This window comes from Geotrypetes seraphini, chromosome 4, assembly GCF_902459505.1.
Source record: "Geotrypetes seraphini chromosome 4, aGeoSer1.1, whole genome shotgun sequence".
In the NCBI taxonomy this organism is placed as follows: domain Eukaryota; kingdom Metazoa; phylum Chordata; class Amphibia; order Gymnophiona; family Dermophiidae; genus Geotrypetes; species Geotrypetes seraphini.
The window spans coordinates 188,395,292-188,415,219 of record NC_047087.1 but is presented as its reverse complement, the minus strand read 5'-3'; the positions used below and the strand labels follow the sequence as shown (position 1 = coordinate 188,415,219).

The 19,928-nt window shown below is 43.7% G+C and overlaps 1 protein-coding gene across 4 annotated transcripts in view; it reads right to left on the bottom strand.

Moving 5' to 3' along the window:
• Positions 1-19,928, bottom strand: part of SPOCK2 (SPARC (osteonectin), cwcv and kazal like domains proteoglycan 2) — a 285,541-nt gene that overhangs the window by 133,075 nt on the left and 132,538 nt on the right. For all 4 annotated transcript variants that reach the window (XM_033943705.1, XM_033943707.1, XM_033943708.1 and 1 more), the window contains one exon: positions 8,658-8,703. In XM_033943705.1, the coding sequence (XP_033799596.1) occupies positions 8,658-8,703 (46 nt within the window). The remainder of the gene's footprint in view (positions 1-8,657; positions 8,704-19,928) is intronic.

Genomic DNA, 19,928 nt, shown 5'->3' with positions numbered 1-19,928 from the left:
ATCGCATGAAGGTCTGGTTGAGGAGCTTGTGCAGGGGAAGCCGCAAGGACTCCGCCGGAGGACGAGGCAAGTGCATGGTATCGAGGTACTCCTTGGAGTATCGAGACCCAGCATCGAGAGTAATGTCCATGTCATCTGCCATCTGCCTGAGGAACGATGAAAAGGACAGTTGGTCCGCCGTCGCCGGTCTGCGAGACGGACTAGAAGAAGAAGAGGCTTCAGGCTCCAGAGAGGCCTGCGAGCAACAGGACGAGTAGAAAACCTCAGGGTCCTCGAACTCCGGGCCCGGAGGAGGAGACCCAGTCGAAGCAGCATACCCCAACCGAGGCAATTTCTTCTGAGGCGAGACAGTCGAGTGCTGAGAGGAATGCTTCGAAGAATGTCTGGATCGATGCCCCTCCCGATGCCTGGAAGGGGATCGAGCCCGTCTGTGAGAAATTGGCTCAGACGCCACCAAGGAGCAGATTGGACTCGATGCCGTCGATCGCAGAGGCGGAAGAGTCGGCGCCTCTCCCGACGCCGCCCAGGTTTGATAGGGGGTTCGGAAGAACTCGTCCTGCTTCCTGCTATGCCCAGGACTGGGTGGCCCCGAAGGTGGACGCCACACTGAGTCATGGGGCGGAGTAATCGGTTCCAAGGGAGGCAGGTCACTAAACGAGGCTTTCCTCAAGGGGATGGGCTCCAAGGGAGGCATATCACTAAGGGAAGCCCTCCTCGAGGGAATCGGTTCCAAAGGAGGTATAGCGCTAACGGAGGACCTCCTCGAGGACCCGGACACCGCTCGCCGCTCCTCCTCGCCGAGCAACGAGGTCGTGCGGCGAGGAGGAGGAGGAGGGGGCGGTCCGCCCCTCGAAGCCGAAGCTGGAAGGTCACCCTGGATGGTGGCAATCAGCCGAGGCCCCATGGTCTGCATGAGCTCCACGAACTGAGCCTCCAGAAGGGACCGCAACGAAGCCGATATGGAGGGATCCGCACCAAAAGGGGGCCCTTCCGCACGGTCTCCGCGCTCCTTCGGTGCTGCGTGCTTCTGCTTGCCAGTCTTCAGCACCTTGAGCACCACCGGTGGAACTGTCGGGGTTGATATCTGCTTCGAGGAGACGGAGGAAGGCACCGGCGCCGAAGCCGGGGCCGAAACCGGTGTGAACGATGCCGGTTTCAGGAGGCCCAAAGCAGCCGGGGAGGCAGAGGGCTTCGCGGAAGGAGTCGAAGCACCCGTCGATGTCGATGTCGAAGCTGCAGGATCCGATGAAGCTTCCATCTTGAACATGGACTCCCACAGCAGACAGCGGCGCTTAAACGCTCTCGCCGTCAGAGTGGAGCAAGGCCGGCACGAGTTCGGGAAGTGATCCGGTCCCAGACACTGTAAGCAGCGTCGATGAGGGTCCGTGAGCGAAATTAAAACCGGTAATCGGCCGGGACATAGGCCGGAAAAGCTCCGCCACAAGGTCGAAGGCGCGGGGCCCCAGCCACGTGGCCGACCCGGTATCGGAAGGAAAAATTATTATTATTTTTTTTTTTTTAAAGAAATCAAAGAAAGAAATAAATGCACAGGAGAGCCAAAAGAACTCAACCCGCGGCAAAATAGAAGGCAAAAAAAAAAAAGAGATTCAATGGGCGCAAATTGAAGATAGACTTCTCAGCTCCGCAGAAGAAAAAGAACTGAGGAGACACGCCCGGAGCATCGGGCGGGAAGGCACTGGCGCATGCGCGGTGCGGGCATCTCGAAACTTCTGGTAATACCCATTTCTAAGTACAGTAAAACCTTGGTTTGCAAGCATAATTCATTCCAGAAGCATGCTTGCAATCCAAAGCACTTGTATATCAAAGTGAATTTCCCCATAGGAAATAATGGAAACTCAGACGATTCGTTCCACAACCCAAAAACTTTAATACAAAATACTATACGCACTTGTATTGCAAGACCTCGCTCGTTTAGAACAGTCACTACACTCCTGCAGCGTCAGAGAGAGAAGAACCATCGGCTCAGTTGTGATGTGTGTATACTGTATATACTTGTATTGCAAGGCATTGCTGGTATATCGAGTTAAAATTTAATAAAATGTTTTGCTTGTCTTGCAAAACACTTGCAATCCAAGGTTTTACTGTACTTTATTTATATGTGGTCATTTTAAATTGTATCTATATACTTTGAAACAGAGGCTTTCATAATGTTTGCACAATCCCTAATTCTATCTCGGTTAGACTGCTGTAACAGTAGTTCTTTGCTCTAAAATATTGCTATTATGTCTACAACTAGTTCAAAATGAAGCAATAAGACATATACAGACTTTGGAAATTGGAACACCTACAACCCTACTATATGAAACTACATTGGGCGGTCCATAACTGCAAAGATCAAGTTTAAATTAGGCATTACTGCCTTTAAGATACTGTCTAATGCAACTCCTGGGACATAACGATGAGCCAACGATGGCTTACTTGAACTTGTAACTATGTATTTGTAACTAAGACCTAACTGTATTAATAACTGTACTGATCTACCTGTACTAACAACTCTGTTGAATGTCTACGTCAAACTGTCCATTGTAATTTCTTGAGTATCTGACCCAACCTCTTGTAATGTAACGGACCTTGATCTGAAGAGGTAAAGGCAGAATAGAAAACCTGATTAACATAACATAATATAACATAACATGTTTAACCAAGAAATAAAATATTACCTCTAGACAAACCACTATAGTTTTTGTTCTCAGACAGAATCTGATATTAATCTTTTAAATACAAGTCAAAAATCCTGTGTACTGCAGGATATATTTTACTTTTTTTAAGTAGTTGTGTGGTCACAGCAAGTTTGAAGGAAGAAGGCACAGTCTTGGTGACTTTCTGCTGAATAAATGCATAAAGTTAACCAGGTAACTTTAACCACATAGCTTATCTGCTCACTAATTTACTGAAAACTGAGCACAGTTTTTATTGCGTAGAAAACTGATCATCAGTGGTTCTTAAATCTGTCCTGGGTGACCCCCAGTTAGTTGGATATTTAAGATATCCCTAATGAATAGCTAGTAGGCATGCAAATTTCTCTCATGCATATTCATTAAGGATATCTTGAAAACCAGCTGATGCCCCAGGCCTGGTTTAAGAACCACTGATCCAGATACTTCTTTTGATGAAGAAGCAGGGTACAGCCATATAAAGGCTGGCTGTCTATGCCCTTCACCATTAGGGCCATTGTAGGCTAGAGGGAAGAAACTTCAAGTTCCTAACTTTTGTGGACTTAAGGGGTCCTTTTAGTACTCTGCACACACTCAGCACTGCTATACAGTGTCCAGTCAGAATGGCTGTCCACAAGACAGAATATTATTTACTGATCAGATAGTTCAAAAGAGATCCAAAGCCAAGAGGATAAGGATAAGTATGAACAACAGATAATGAGACAGAATGGATCTTTGTACTTCTTGAATATCTTCTACTATACCTGACCATCCAGTCTTCTTCTGACTAACCAGACACTTCTTCTCTATTATGTTCTGTTAGGTTAGGTTACTGCAAGCTTATGTTCCGTGACTACCGTGAAAGTTCTACATAGATTGCAAAATTAAGAGTAACTAGATAGACAAAGTACCAGGAGCGACGTCATTAGAACAATAAACATTACACTTCCAATAACACCTAATAATACAAACAACAGAAAATTATATTTTCAATAATGAGTATTTATGAACTATAAAGATCTTGAGAGCCTTCTGGAATATCTGGTAATTTTGCAGTGCTCCTATGGACAATGGTAATGAATTCCAAGACACTGCTTGGTATGAAAATGAAAGAATTTTGGCCCCTTTTTATCAAGCTGAATTAAGGTTATTGATTGCCGGTCGCTGCAGTAAAAACTCTTACACTCATAGGCAGCGGCAAGTAATAAAAACCCCTTGATAAAAGGGGGTCTTAGTATCTTATTAGATACTACCTTCTTTATAGCTGGAAAACTTTAAAGCAATAGATCACGTGTACGAGAGTGAATCATAAATGAAAGGCAATTGTTAAATTATGTAATAACTGGAACAGAGCTAACAAAATGCAACATATGTACTCAGACATTGCCTGTTAGAAAGTTCATCCTCGCACAGTGCAGCGCTCGGTTTTTAGTCATGTGGCAGACACAAAGTCAGAAACATGGATGCTCCATTGCAAGATTGCACCATTGAAGAACAATGTGCAGTAGTGCGCTTTCTTTGGGCAGAGGGAGTAAATCCGTGAACATTCATCATCGGATATTGACTCAGTATGGACATGGCACCTTTTTATGAGAGGGTAAAAAGGTTTATAGCAGGAAGAACAAGTGTAACCGACGAAGATCGTTCTGGTTGTCCAACAACATTACGAACATGAGCATATTGACAGGGCGGATGCCTTGATTAGAGAAGACCGACGGATAGCGGTGTCTCAATTGGCTGCAAATTTGGATATCAGCAATGGATCTGCCTTTTCTGTAATTCATGATGAATTGCGATACAGGGAAGTCTGTGCACGATGGGTTCCTAATGGCTTACTAATCTGTACAAGCAACAGCGTGTGGCAGTTGCGACCCAGTTCCTGAGATGGTATGAAGATCCGAGTATTCCGAAGAGAACTGTCACCATCAACGACACATGGGTGCTTCACTGCCACCCAGAAAGCAAAAGACAAAGCATGATGAAGTAAAGGAACTGGTGCTCACCTGGCTTCAGGAGCAGCCAAAACATTTCTTCTCTGCAGGAACACAGAAGCTAGTTGAACGATACAACAAATGCATCATCTTGCTTTGGGACTATGTGGAAAAGTGATATGTTCAATGGCTCACAGTTACTTCTATTAAAGCCGTTAAATGTATTTTGCCTTTACTTTTTGATTTACCCATGTATTATACAAATCATCTTTATGAAGCAGAGCTACCAATTCATATATGGAGGTGCATAGCAATACACAATTTTGAAAACTGTGGTGCTTATCTTAAATGTATTCTGGTTTCAACAGAAAGCCAGTGTAATTCCAGATAAAATAGAGTCACAGAATTATACTTGTGAACTGAATAAATCAGTTGGAATGCCGTGTTCTGAACAAGCTGTAGCCATCCAATCAAAGTTTTAGAGCAACCTACATAAATACTACTACAGTTCATTATAGACAAAAATTTAAAGTCTAGACCAGTGGTTCCCAACTCTGTCCTGGAGGACCAGCAGGCCAATCGGGTTTTCAGGCTAGCCCTAATGAATTTGCATGAGAGAGATTTGCATATAATGGAAGTGACAGGCATGCAAATCTGCACAATGCATATTCATTAGGGCTATCCTGAAAACCCGACTGGCCTGCTGGTCCTCCAGGACAGGGTTGGGAACCACTGGTCTAGACTAGCAATCTAAATGCAGTTGATTCAAAATATTCTTCTTTGACAGTGTCCTTGTAGCTCCTAATGTGTCTTTTCACTAATGTGTTCATGGAAACTCTCAAGGGTCTGTGGAGACACAATTCCCCACTGCCACACTCAATGACTCATTGAACTTCTCATTGAATGACTCATTGGGGATTCTGGAAGTACCGTGTTTCCACGAAAATAAGACACTGTCATATTAATTTTAGGCCCAAAAAGGACTAGGTTTTATTTTCGGGGAGGTCTTATTTTTTCCATGTACAATGATTATCTCTCCCTTCCTCTCCTCCACGCCAATTCTTCCTATTTCCTTTCTCTCCCCCACATGTGCAGCATCTCTCCTTCTCTCTCACCCATCCCCTTGTGCAGTATCTTTCTATCCCTCCCCCCTCCCATCCCCCTGTGCAGAAGAACCCTTACAGCCTATATCCCTCCCTCTTCTTCTGCAGCAGGACCCTTGCAGCTTATATCCCTCCCTTCCTCCCATCCCCCGTGGAGCATTTTTTAATCCCTCCCATCCACCCTACCGCCGCGCACCCTCCTCTCCCTGCTGACCCTTTCATCTCTCTCACCCATTAGAACCCCAACTGCGAGACCGAAATACAGTACCTTATAACAAACCGCATCAGCAGCAGCACAGGCCCCATTGCAGCTTTCTCACGCCCAGGCGTTACACATATATGCCCTTGCCATGTTTATACAAGTGCAATTATGCCAGACCTTTGGCTGATGTAATTGCTAGTGTGTAAATGTAAGGCACTCTGATACAGGATTACACTAGTGTTTTAGAACGGTTGGAGTACCTAAACGCAGGGTTACCAGATTTTACTATTACAAAATCTGGATCCATGGCCCCACCCCCAGGTCCGCCCAGTTTCACCCCGCCCCGTTCTGCCCACGTCACGGCTCATTTCACCCCCCTCCCCCAGCCCCACCTCTAAACCTGTTCCCATGCTCGGAGCCGTGTCGGGAGGGTATCTGCATATGCACATGCCATCCCAACGCAGTCCCGAGCTGGAAGCTTTTCAAGACCTGAACGAAGTGACAGGTTTTGAAAAGCCTTCCGGACACCCAGACATGTCCTCTAAAAAGAGGACATGTCCGGGTAAATCCGGACATATAATAACCCTATCTACATGGAGGTGCCCAGTTATAGAATTGCCCCCATTGTGGCACCTAAGCTGTAACATTTAAAAGGCTCCTGTCGATTAAGTAGAAAATAAAATTTAGACTTAATAGACGATAGTAAATAAAATAAATATTAAACAAACAATAATGAATAATAAAAAGTATAATTATGATTCTGTTATACTATAATTTTCATTATTTACAAACGCATTTAATTTTTTATTAGTGAAGCACGAGGCCCCTTGTGATGTGAAGCTCAAAGCTGTAGCTTGCTCAGTTTATATGTAAATCTAACCCCGATTTAAATCTTACTGCCTCTCCTCATGACCTTGGACATGTCACTTAACCCTCTACTGCCTCAGATACAAACCTAGAGGGACTGAGTCTCAAAACTACCACCAGGCCATTTAGCACCGAAATAACGTACACTCGTATTAATCTGTGCAGAATGCTCAGAGAGTTTTAGCACAAGAAACAACATATGTGTCAGAGAAGGCCGCAAACTATATTTAAATGTAGTCAAATGGCTGTTAATGAGATCATTTGCTATGCCCTCCTAATGCTCAGTGCACAAACAAACCCTGCTCCTACCGTTAGAAATTCACCACCAGCAAGGAGTTGGCATTGGAAGGTCTTTTGATTTTCTGATGGTTTTCATTCCTTTTGGAAGCAAAATAAAACCAGTACAAGCATGCAAGTGCCGGTTCGGAGAACGAAATGTTTGCGAGTCTGAGCAAACCCGAAATTAAAAGCACACATTGGCACCTGTTTTCTGTGCTTGATTTTTAAAGGTACAGAAGAACAGCGTCAATATGTACTTCACTTTCAGATGTGCCTGATGCATTTGCATAAGAGGTGTGCTTACCATGAAACTCTTCTGTTCATGTGCTAAATACATTCTTTGCTTTTGCTTTTAGAGCATACCTATAATTTGAATACAATCTCCTTTGAGCTTTGGCAGGCTAGTTTTCTGGCCTGTTCCATCGACATAGGGTTTAAGCTGTTAGCTTCAGCACGGGAGTTCTGAGCATTGGCCTCTTAAATTGTAAGCACTCTGGAAACATCTACTGTACCTAAATGTAACTTCGAGAAGGGCATGAGCCAAATTTTAAATCTACATGCCGAGCTGAAGCATGGGGATGTACTGGGCTCAGAGAAATGCAGCTGTAACAAAGCACCTAAACGGTAAACACCAACAGCCTTTGCTAACACCAACAGAATTGCAATCATCAGGACCCAATGCTAGCTTTGTCTGTAAATCAAATACCGGTGCCAGAGAAAATAAATCCCTAAACTTCCATATGATGTGTCCAGGTGCATGCAGCAGGGACATCATTTGGGCTGTAATCCAATAACTTTGGACTAGAACTAGGAATGGGCAGCCCATAAATTTTGGTTTTCTTTCATTTCTTGAGTCATTGACAGCATTGCTCATTATGTTTTGGTTAGTCTTCATTTTTGTTTTGGAAGCAATGTCATGAAGCGTGCACCCTCTTTACAAATAGTACGCATTATTATCAGCACATGACCAACACAAAATGTGTTTTTTTCTGCTCATGTTCGTTTGTCAATGGCACGGTGCAAAAGAAACAGATCCCAGATGGACTGCTCCAAAACAAAATGTCTTTATTAAAATAATCACCCAATGTGGTTCACTTTTTGCCCACTCTTGGACTGCTTCAGGGGTATACCGGTACAGTAACAGTAAAAGTGGGAAGGTAAAAGGATTTGCGATCCCAATTAAAATGTAGAAAAATGCAAGCAATATTTAATGCTCACAGCAGCATGGATGTAGACTGTTCTCTCTGCCAATAGCATTGAATGTTGCTGTGCGTTTTTGTATATTTTGGTTGGGATCGCAAATCCTTTTGCCTTCCCACGTTAGTACTATTCCCCTGAAGCTGCCCAAGAGTGGGCGAAAAACTTGGACCATATCAGGTGATTGCTTTAATAAAGAGATTTTTTTTTCTGAGCAGTCCATCTGGGATCTGTTTCTTTTGCATCACTGCTGTTGCAGATCGGAAGAGCCTCTCTGTGGTTTGCTATGCAAGGACAAGAAAAACGTTATTGACATGTCCTATGTTGTTCAAATGACATCCCATCCCTTATCAGAACTCATTACATACACATCAAAAGAAAGGAAGAATAATTAAACTCTTACCTTCATCTGCAGCTTGGGTATCCTCCCAGCTCTTGATATAATCATCCTGGAGCAAATAAGAGAGGAAGTGTTGAAAAGGAGAGGTACAAAGAAACAAGAGAGAAAAACAAGACAGATAAGAGAATGTAATGAAGAAAAGTGTAAAATAATAAGGGAAAGAAATATGGTATATATATGGAGAGCGGCAGAAATAGGCAAGGGATAAGGATAGAATAAAAGACACAAGAAGAAAGTGACAAAAAGATATAAGGGGTGAGAAAGGGAAAAGGATGGAAAGAGAATCATGAAAGGACAAGCGAGAAGAAAGAGAAGAATTTGATCAGCAGAATATTTTAATAAACTGGAGAGACTAGTCATCAGTCTCTATGGCATAAAGATATGTAGTTAGTGACTGCCATAGCATACCCTTAAAATCAGCAGTCAACCCCACCCCCCACTCCCCCCACCCCCACCCCAACCACTGGATCTCAATATATTAAATACAGAGGATCATAAACTAAGGAAAAAGACAGCAATGCATGCACCGAGCCTAAGTACCATATTGTTAGATGTGCAGAAAATAGCTGGCACTCTAAACATATAGGAAATCTAGCACTACAGCACATTCCTGTACTGCAGTGTGACTGAGCTAAAATATATATAAAAATACCACAAACCTCTAAATCTGGCAACTCTAGGCATAGGCCATCCCTCCGATTTCCCCACCTGCCATTACTATCACATCTATAGACCCTCACCAAATACAGAGGTACATAGATGAAAGCGCTTGGGACAATTGCGCACGGACAAAGGAGCTCAGACAAATGCGTGCAGGATGTCAGCGCCCCGGATTATTTTAAAGCGCTCCGAGGGGAGGTGTTGAAGCTGCAGTTGGGGGTTTTGGTAGGGGAACCCCCCCCCCCCATTACAGAGGAAAGTGTAATTTTCCCTGTTTTAGGGAAAAATTACAGTTTCCTCTCTAAGTAGGGGGAATCCCCCCACCCACCCCCAACAGCAGCGCCAACACTTCTAAGTAAAGTGTGGGGGTTCCCCCCTAACACCTCCCCCTCAGAGCACTTTAAATTTAACTGTTAATCTGGTGCGCTGACGTCCTGTGCGCATTTGTCTGAGCTCCTTTGTCTGCGCGCGATTGTCTGGCGCACTTTAGTCCTGCCACCATAGTAACATATAGTAACATAGTAGATGACGGCAGATAAAGACCCGAATGGTCCATCCAGTCTGCCCAACCTGATTCAATTAAAATTTTTTTTTTAAATTTTTTCTTCTTAGCTATTTCTGGGCAAGAATCCAAAGCTTTACCCGGTACTGTGCTTGGGTTCCAACTGCCGAAATCTCTGTTAAGACTTACTCCAGCCCATCTACACCCTCCCAGCCATTGAAGCCCTCCCCTGCCCATCCTCCACCAAACGGCCATACACAGACACAGACCGTGCAAGTCTGCCCAGTAACTGGCCTAGTTCAATATTTAATATTATTTTCTGATTCTAAATCTTCTGTGTTCATCCCACGCTTCTTTGAACTCAGTCACAGTTTTACTCTCCACCACCTCTCTCGGGAGTGCATTCCAGGCATCCACCACCCTCTCCGTAAAGTAGAATTTCCTAACATTGCCCCTGAATCTACCACCCCTCAACCTCAAATTATGTCCTCTGGTTTTACCATTTTCCTTTCTCTGGAAAAGATTTTGTTCTACGTTAATACCCTTCAAGTATTTGAACGTCTGAATCATATTTCCCCTGTCTCTCCTTTCCTCTAGGGTATACATATTCAGGGCTTCCAGTCTCTCCTCATACGTCTTCTGGCGCAAGCCTCCTATCATTTTCGTCGCCCTCCTCTGGACTGCCTCAAGTCTTCTTACGTCCTTCGCCAGATACGGTCTCCAAAACTGAACACAATACTCAAGGTGGGGCCTCACCAATGACCTGTACAGGGGCATCAATACCTTCTTCCTTCTACTGACTACGCCTCTCTTTATACAGCCCAGCATCCTGCTGGCAGCAGCCACTGCCTTGTCACACTGTTTAGATCTTCGGACACTATAACCCCAAGGTCCCTCTCCCCGTCCGTGCATATCAGCTTCTCTCCTCCCAGCATATACGGTTCCTTCCTATTATTAATCCCCAAATGCATTACTCTGCATTTCTTTGCATTGAATTTTAGTTGCCAGGCATTAAACCATTCCTCTAACTTTTGCAGATCCTTTTTCATATTTTCCACTCCCTCTTCGGTGTCTACTCTGTTACAAATCTTGGTACACCAATATAGAACATGGGATCACAATTTAGAAATAAAAATATTTATACAAAAATTGAACTAGGAAACCCCAGGAAGTTAAACTTAGCATGTACGAGCATTGTAACACTGGAGACATAAAAACGGAAATGCATTTCCTTTTCTACTGAACACAATGCATAGACATTTGCTATGCATATTTTCCAAAGCTAACACATTCCATTTAAAATAAAATGCTTTTTTTAACCTTTATTGTCTGGACATTTTATTTTCCCATCATGTTGGCTCCAGTTTCTCTTTTCTGCAGTCCTGTCTGTCGTTTGCTAATTCTTCTTCAACCAGCTGCTCTCCATTTGTCTATCTTCTTTCCCCCTATTCCCTCACTATACCTGCCTCTGACATATTGATCATTCATTTTTAGTTCTTTTTCTGCCTCTCACTCTTCTCCTTTTTAATTTTCAGCTATCAAGTTTCCATCTTTTTCCTTCACCAACTAGCCCTCTCATTCCCCATCTCACTCCTTCCTCAGCCCTCCAATCCATTTCATCTTTAATCATATCCCATACCATATTTTTACCATCTGTAATCACTATCTTCTCATTCATTTCCTTGCCATCCCTCTCCTCTCCCTCCTGTCCTCTCTAATAGAGTTCCACCATTCCCAGAACAATCCACATATTGCACAAGAGTGTACCTAGGAAAGGCTGCATCTTAAACACTGCAGTGAGCACTAGAACACCAACACATACATTGTAAAACTAAACAGGCTAGATCTCGCACAGTCAATTGATCTTGCAGTCAATGCCAACTGAAAACTATGTTCTTTTCATACACACATAACAGAGATACACCCTCACCCAATATGGAATAATCACAAACTAAAAATAGAAATATGTAGACAAAAGTTAAACTGAACCACCAAGAAACCAGACTCTGCATACAATGCAACACCACAACACCACAAAAACAGTAACACATGTCCTCTAATACTGTGCATAATATAACGACAGTAGATGTAAATTTGAAAAAACTGATACATAACAATCACCACTTTATAAATTAACAAATAAAAATAAAACAAATAATGAGAAATAAGAAAATACCTTTTTATTGGACTAATCTATTTTTCAATTAGCTTTCAGAGGCCAAATCTTTCTTCAGAACAGTACTGTTATGGTATCCTGTCCTGACCTGAGGAAAAGTGTTTAGTCCAAATACTTTCCCTCTATCCAACTCTTTAGAAACTCAGTCAAAGAAATTGATCAGATTGGTCTGACAAGTCTTGCCTCTAATGTTACGTGAACATTTAGGGCCTCTTCTATCAAACTGCGTTAGCAGTTTTTAGCGCAGAGAGCCGCGCTGAATGGCCTGAGCTGCTCCCGATGCTCATTGAGTTTCTATGTGCATCGGGAGCAGCGTGGGCCATTCAGCGTGGCTCCCTGCACTAAAAACTGCTATCACAGTTTGATGAAAGAGGGCTTTAGGCTAAAACAGACAATTAATAGGCTCCTTCCCACCCTATTAACCTAGGTGCCCTTTATAAAATGACTTTATAAATTTATTCTGAAAAGAATAACGTTAAAAATATAAAAAAACATAAAACTTATTTTAGCACCAGCTATTATTTAATTTTTCTGTTTTGAACCACTATGGGGGAAAGAAAACTTAAAAAAACCAAACCTCCCTCTTTTACAAAAGCATGGAAGAGGTTTTTAATGCTGGCCAGTGTGCTGAATGCTCTGTGCTGCTCTGACAGTCCTATGAGTGTCGGAGCAGCGCAGAGCATTTAGCACGCTGGCTGGCAATAAAAACTTCTTCTATGCTTTTGTAAAAGGGGGGGGGGGGAAGTCTTGGAAAGTTTTTTTTTTAATTTTGAGATTCTACTGATTATCTTGTATTGTGTAGTAAGGAAAATGTACTGTAATGTCTATCCTTCCTAAAGTATGATCTTCCTTCTTAGAGTTTGATTCCTCTGTCAATACTGACATGCCTGTTCATGTGGGAAAATATTTATAGTTCATTTTATTTTTCTTTGATATACTTTTGTTATTATATGAGGGATTATATCGCCAAATATATTAGGTAAAGAAAAAATGTTGACATGGGTACTATGTACCTAGCAACTAATACATTATGTATATTGAAGAATATTATTGCATTCTACTCTGTTTGCTACAATTATCTTTAATTTAATGCAAATGGATAAAACATTTGAGGGGAAAGAAAAAGATGTTACAAAATTCCTCGATACCTGGAGTGATTTTATTTACCTCCTCTCAGGAGAAACAAGGATGATATTGGAGAATTTCTTTCTGCTGTAAATTGGAAGCACATGTGGTCTGAAATTATGGGTAATACTTGCAGCACGAACGTGGCTTCCATACACAAGAGTGGTGGAGGTGATTGATAATTGGAATTTAGATAAGATGTAGCTCAGTGGTTCCCAAGCCTGTCTTGGGGGACCCCCCTAATCCTTCAAGTTTTCAGAACATCCACAATAAATATTCATGAGATAGATTTGAAAGCAGTGCCCCCACTGCGTGCAAAGTTCTCTCATGCATACTTCATTTAACCCCCCTTTTACAAAACCGTAGCATGTTTTTTAGCGCTGGCTGCAGCAGTTACTCATAGGAATTCTATAAGCGTCAGAGCTGTTACTACCGCGGCCACGCTAAAAACCGCAATATAGTTTTGTAAAAAGGGGAGGGGGGGATTAGGCACCCTGAAAAACACAGTAGAATCCTGATTTTATAAGTGGTACCTAGGTTGGGCACCTAGATTGCAGGTGCCTAGTCGAATTGCACGTGGATTCCAAAACTTTTTTAATTGGCTTACTTGGTATGATAATTGATCATGCCAGTTTTCAGCCAATCAAAAAACAAGTTTAAATTACCAATCAAGGATTCCGCTTGGAACTCACCACAGAGACTACCGGCGTCTACCAGAAAAGTAGGCATGGTTAGGGGTGGAGAACAGGTGTAGTATGACTTAAGGCACCAGTAAAGTAGGCCAGGAAAACCCTGGCCTACATTACTGGCGCCTAACACTAGGTCACCTACTGGCTCCTAAGTTGTTAGGTGCCGGCAGATGCAATTTTATAACCGGCACCTAGTGGTTGATTGACAGCTACAGCCTCAGCACCCTGAGGTTATGGGGGTCAAACCCCCATGTTGCTCCCTGTGACCCTGGGTAAGCCACTTAATCCTCCACTGCCCTAGGTGTCACAATCTGATAGGGAAAATGTTTGAAGTACCTGTATGTAAACCGCTTTGAGCGTGCTTGTAAAACTACAAAAAGGCAGTATACAAGTCCCAATCCCTTTCCCCTTAACAACTTTGAATAGTTTTGTGTCATCTGCAAATTTAATCACCTCACTTGTTCTGATTTCAAGATCATTAATAAATATGTTACATAGCAATGGTCCCAGTACAGATCCCTGTGGCACTCCACTATTTACCCTCCTCCATTAAAAAAGAGCATTTAGCCCTACCCTCTGTTTTCTGTCCAATAACCAATTCCTAATCCATAAAAGAACATTAAAACAATTGAGGTCTGTTCACCTGTATTTCTACAAAAGTCAGTTTGCTGTATTTGTTCTAATTCTCTCTCATTAAGATTATTGAAATTCAGTATATTCTGAGGTATCAGATGTTCTTATGAAAAAAATTGCAACAGTTGGAACACCGCTGTAAGATTGCATTGTAGGAATGAGAGATTTGATCATGCTTCTTTTTTGTTGATTGCTCTCCATTGGCTTCCACTTCAAGCACGAGTAACTTTTAAATTGACTTGCTTTATATTTATGATTTTTAAATGGTTTAGGCTCAGATGACTTATCACAATTAGGGGATAATTCTACAAATGTTATCTAAACCGGCACCTAAGTTAATTGTGCCATTTAAAATGGCAAAAAATGATAAAAAGAAAGCACCTACCAGCACCTAAATAAAAGGCACTAGAATTGCATCTACATAGGTGCTTTAGACCAGTGTTCTTTAACCTTTTTACACCTATGGACCGGCGGAAATAAAATAATTATTTCATGGACCATCAAACTACTAAGACTGAAATTTTTTAAAAAACCATCACTGCCCCATTCCCGCGAGCTCGGTCCCACAAACCATCTGCTCCCATCCGCACAAGCCTCAAATAGTTATGATTTTATATTGGACATATTTTATTAAAGTATAAAAAGAAACAATATTCTGTACAATTGTCATTTTATAAATACAAATAATACAGGGCAAAGATCAACAAAACCCCCATCTCCCCTCCCCTTCAAATATATCCCCTCTACTATCAAGAAAACTGCATAAGCCAAATTATTACAGAATGCTACACAAATATTAATCTAACAGAATACCACAGTCACACATGGCAGGAATGGTGTTAGGGGAGTGCAACTAGGGCAACTGCCCCCTGGTCAGAGAGAGCCCTATGCCAGCTAAAGAAGCACTGGAAGCTAAAGAAGCACTGCCTGGGCTTTGCACTCCCCAGTTATGTCTAAGATTAGCTCTAGCAGGATACATATTTCAAATCTGATATATTCTAATCACAAGATAGAAATCAAATTATTTTTTTCTACCTTTTGTCTTCTCTGGTTTCTGCTTTCATTGTCTTTTCACTCTCTTCCATCCAGCGTCTGCCCTCTGTCTCTTCAATCCAGCATCTGCCCCTTCCATCCACTGTCTGTCTTTCCCTGCCATCTCTCCTCCTGTCCCCCTCACCCCATTTTGTTCTGGCATCCATCATCTTCCTTCTGTTCCCTTCATGGTCTGGCATCTCTCTCCTTCCCTCCTCCCTGTGGTTTTTAGCATCTCTCTCTTCTCATTTCCTCCACTCAGATCTGATATCGTTCTCTCCTCTATTCCCTTTACTTTTCTTCTCTGGCCTTCCTTCTCTATTTTCTGCCTCCATCTAAATTAAATTCTTTCTTACTATTCAGTCCTGTTTCCCTCTTTTCACTGTGTCTACCCACAGCTTGTCACCCCTTTCCTTCACCCCTCCATTATCTTACTAACTCTATTTTCTTCCCCCATCCAGCATATGCCCTTTATCTCCTCCTTCCATCCAGTATCTGTTCTTTCCCCACTTCCATTCAGCATCTGCTCTCCCCTCTCAACTGATATCCATCTGCCTTCTGCTCTCTCTCCCTTCTTCTCACTTCCATCATCTGTCCCCTTCTCTCTCTCCTCTCCTCACTTCCATCATCTGCCCCTTTCTCTCTCTCTCCCCCACTTCCATCATCTGCCCCCTTCCCCTCACATTTGTGGGTCACTTTCTTTCCCCTGAGGGTGGCTCATGTAAAAGGAAGCTTTAGCCGAGCAGCACCGCTTGCAAGGAACAGTGGAACTTACTTGACGTCAATACCAGGGCCTGTCGCCATTTGCTATGGTTTTATATACACAATGCACTAAACCTGTAATATAAATATTAATTTTCTCGTCCTTATCTCTTTCATGCGGGCAGCCTTTCTTTTCCTTCTCTCTCTCCCTAAGCCCCCTCACACACACTGAACTTAATAACTAAGATTGTTTCTTGAAGTGGCCTCAGCACCGGCTCCCACAATTTCAGGAACTTACTTGACATCGATGCTGGGATCCGTCGCCATTTGAAGAAAAAAAAAAAAAAGTGAAAAATAAGGGCCTGCAAAGGTGAGAGGAAGGGAGACCTCCAGGACAGCTGCTCTTTGCCCTCCTTCAGCAGGCCCAAGAGTCTTTAGGCTAGCGGCAGCTCTGTGTGCTTTTAACTTCAGCACAGAGCTGCCCCTAAGTAGTAGTTTAGCCACGGTTTCATGAGGCAGCCTCGGGGCCTTTGGTAGGCCGGCCCACATCGCATCATCGAAGCGGGCCGGCCTAGCAAAGGCCCTGAGGCTGTCTCATGAAACTGCGGCTAAACTACTATTTAGAGGCAGCTCTGTGCCGAAGTTAAAAGCACACAGAGCTGCCGCTGCTGGTCTGGAGGTGCGGAGACAAAGGCAGGAGGCATACACGGCATGAGTCCCGGCGAAGGCAGGAGTCCCGGCACAGTGACGGCAACAGGAAATTGCAAGTCAGCTGACGCTGGCACCTTTTGTTGCGACGGGGACCCGAATCCTTCACGGACCGGCAAGATTTTTTTCTGGACCGGCACCGGTCCGTGGACTGGCGGTTGAAGAACACTGTTTTAGACCACCAAACCCTAAAGTAGGTGTGGCCAACACCAGAAGTGGCGTTAAGCAAAGTGCCTTCGTAGGCATGATTCATGCACAGGAAACCCTGGTCTACGTTTCCGGTGCCTATTTTTGCCTGGGGATCCTGAAAATAGTACACAGCTTATCAGCAGCTGATCATAGAAGGGGAATCCCTGATCAGCTGAGCTGGCAGGACTCCCTGAAACCCTGGCTTCAGGGAGTCCTGCTAGCTCAGCTGATTGGGGACTCCCCTGCTGTGATCAGTTGAACCGGCAAGGAAATCCACATTTCCTCTCTCCCTACCTTCCATCTACCAATCCCCTCCAGCCCCCTCAAAAGAGCCCCCTCCCATTGCGCCCAACACCCTCACATACCCTGACACCACCCTCATCTAATAACCCCACATACCCCTCTACACCCCGGTACCTTAGTATGAAACATCAACAGGAGGGATGCCCACTCCCTTCTGCTAATAGGACTGCCTCTTCAAAATGGTGGCCATGCCCCCTCCCAGTGCATGTTGGAAGGGGCCTAAGGCCCTAAACCAATCAGGGCCGCCTTAGGCCCCTCTCAGTGCATGTTGGGATGCACTGGGATGGGTCTAAAGTGGCATTAATTATAAAATTACCCTTCAGATTCATAATCATAAAAAGGTCATACAGACAGTTTGTAAACATGATAATTGCAGTTTAAAATAACATACTGCAGGATGCACTCAGGTGTCCTTGGTAACTGCAAAATGTGCACATGCAAAAAAAATTTTGAGGGCCATGTCAGGATCAGAGAGTGGGAATTCCTGTGTTAATAGTTAGCACAGCTACATTACCATACATTAACTGGTTAGCACATGTGTCCTTACCGCCTATATAATAAGTAGCAGAAAGAGTAATCTAATCGTCACACTTATATACCACCTCTTCCTTATGGAATAGAGTCCAAAATGGGTCAAACCTCTCTATTCCCCTCCAAGCAGCGTCTCTCCCTTTCTCCCCTCCAAAAATTACAAGATTAAAAATTAATGAAACAATAGTCAGAATAAAGTTAAATTTCTCAATAAAATGTTTGAAACTAAAATGCCTTTAAATTTCTCCAAAACTGAAAATAGGAATGGCAGTTCTTGACAGAACCAGTAAGAGATTTCTGGCTGAAGCAGCCCTATATGAAAAAGATTACTATAAAATCCTTTTTTAACGATTGGACTTAAGAGGAAAGCATCAACATATGAGCTTGACTGCCTATGGGTCACTTTTCCTGAAAAATAAAATATATTAATGAAAGGAATTCCTCTTATTTTTTTTTGCACATACATTCGACTGGTAGGAGCTTCTCTTGAATATGATTAAGACTATTTTTGATATTATGATTGCTTTAGCTACTCATCATATTATCTACAATTGAAAAACAGCTCCAAACTCAACTTACATGAATGGTGGAATCATCTTTGTACCATCAGAAAATACAAAGAAATAATAGTGTTTAAACAAAATAACATCTCCAGCTTTACTGGGACTTGGACTCCTCTTGATGCATTGTGTAAGACTTTAAAAGCTTGACTCCTTATATCTCTGATTTACAAGTTTGCAGCTTAACAATGTATTGATATTGTTTTATGCTTTTATAATTTTGTTGTATACATCTTGAAAATTTTCAATAAAATGATGATACAAAAAAAAAAAAAAAGACTGGAAGCCCCTATCTTGTTTGCTTTTCTTCCTTTAATCATCTAATATAATAAAAAAACGGTAAGCCGCGCAAGCGCACTTCCTATGCGTGCGTCCGTTTTCCGTGAGCTGTAGCTAGGAAGTGCGCATGCGCGGCTTACGGTCTGGCCTTCCCTGCTCTCCACCTGCGGAGCGGCGGCTGCCGGCCGCTAGCACCCCCTGCCCTCTCCGTCGCCTGGCTCCCTTGCTGGGGTTTTTCGCGGTGGCGGCTCCTCTTGCGTCCGGCCCTGTGTACTTACCCGCCAAACAATTTCTGCCGTTGCCGAAATTTGGCCCACCGTTCCTTCCCTTCCTCCATCAGGTACAGTTCAGCTCCGCCTATGTTAAAAAGAGCTGCTTTGAAATTGGAGCCCTGCCTCCACCGTAACACGTTCCCTCTGCTGCGGTCCCATATGTCAGAGAAGGGGCGGGACCAAGACAGAGGGGAAAGTGCTACGGCAGTGGCAGGCCTCCGATTTCGACGCGGCTCCTTTTAACATTGGTGGATTCACTGCACCTGATGGAGGGCGGGAAGGAAAGGTGGTTGTGCGCTGTTGAGCCCCTCTTTGCCCTCAGACCCTCTCCTAACTCACTATCTGCGCATTGTGCATGCTCGCTCCTGTCTCAGACCACTGGGGGAGGTGCCTGTCTTCAGCTGCCGGGATGGAGGGAGGGAAGAAGAAAGAAGGGGCCCTGGCAAGCGAGTTATCAAAAGCCAACCATAGCCTGGGACCCCTACATGATATGAATAATGACCAGACAACAAAAGGTAAGAAAAATAATTTTATTTTTTGTTTTGTGATTATAATATGTCAGATTTGAAATGTGTCTTGAGGGGGAGGGGCTGCCGCTGCGAAGGGCTTTGGTGGGGAAGCCAGCCAGACCGCGAGTGTGGGGCCGTTGTAAGCGCGGATTGGTCAAGGAGCCGCCCGCAAACAGCTTTGCTCTGGGGGGAAGACAGAAGGGGCCATGGAGATACAGGGAGAGGGTTAGGGGGGAGGGGTGTGCTGGGAGAGACAGAAGGGGCCATGGAGAGATAGGGAAAGGGGGCTGCTTTGGGGGGAGGGGTGCTGGGGACAGACAGCTTTGCTCGGGGGGGGGGGGAAAGACAGAAGAGGGCCATGGAGAAACATTTGGGGGGAGGTGGGTGCTGGGGGCAGACAGCTT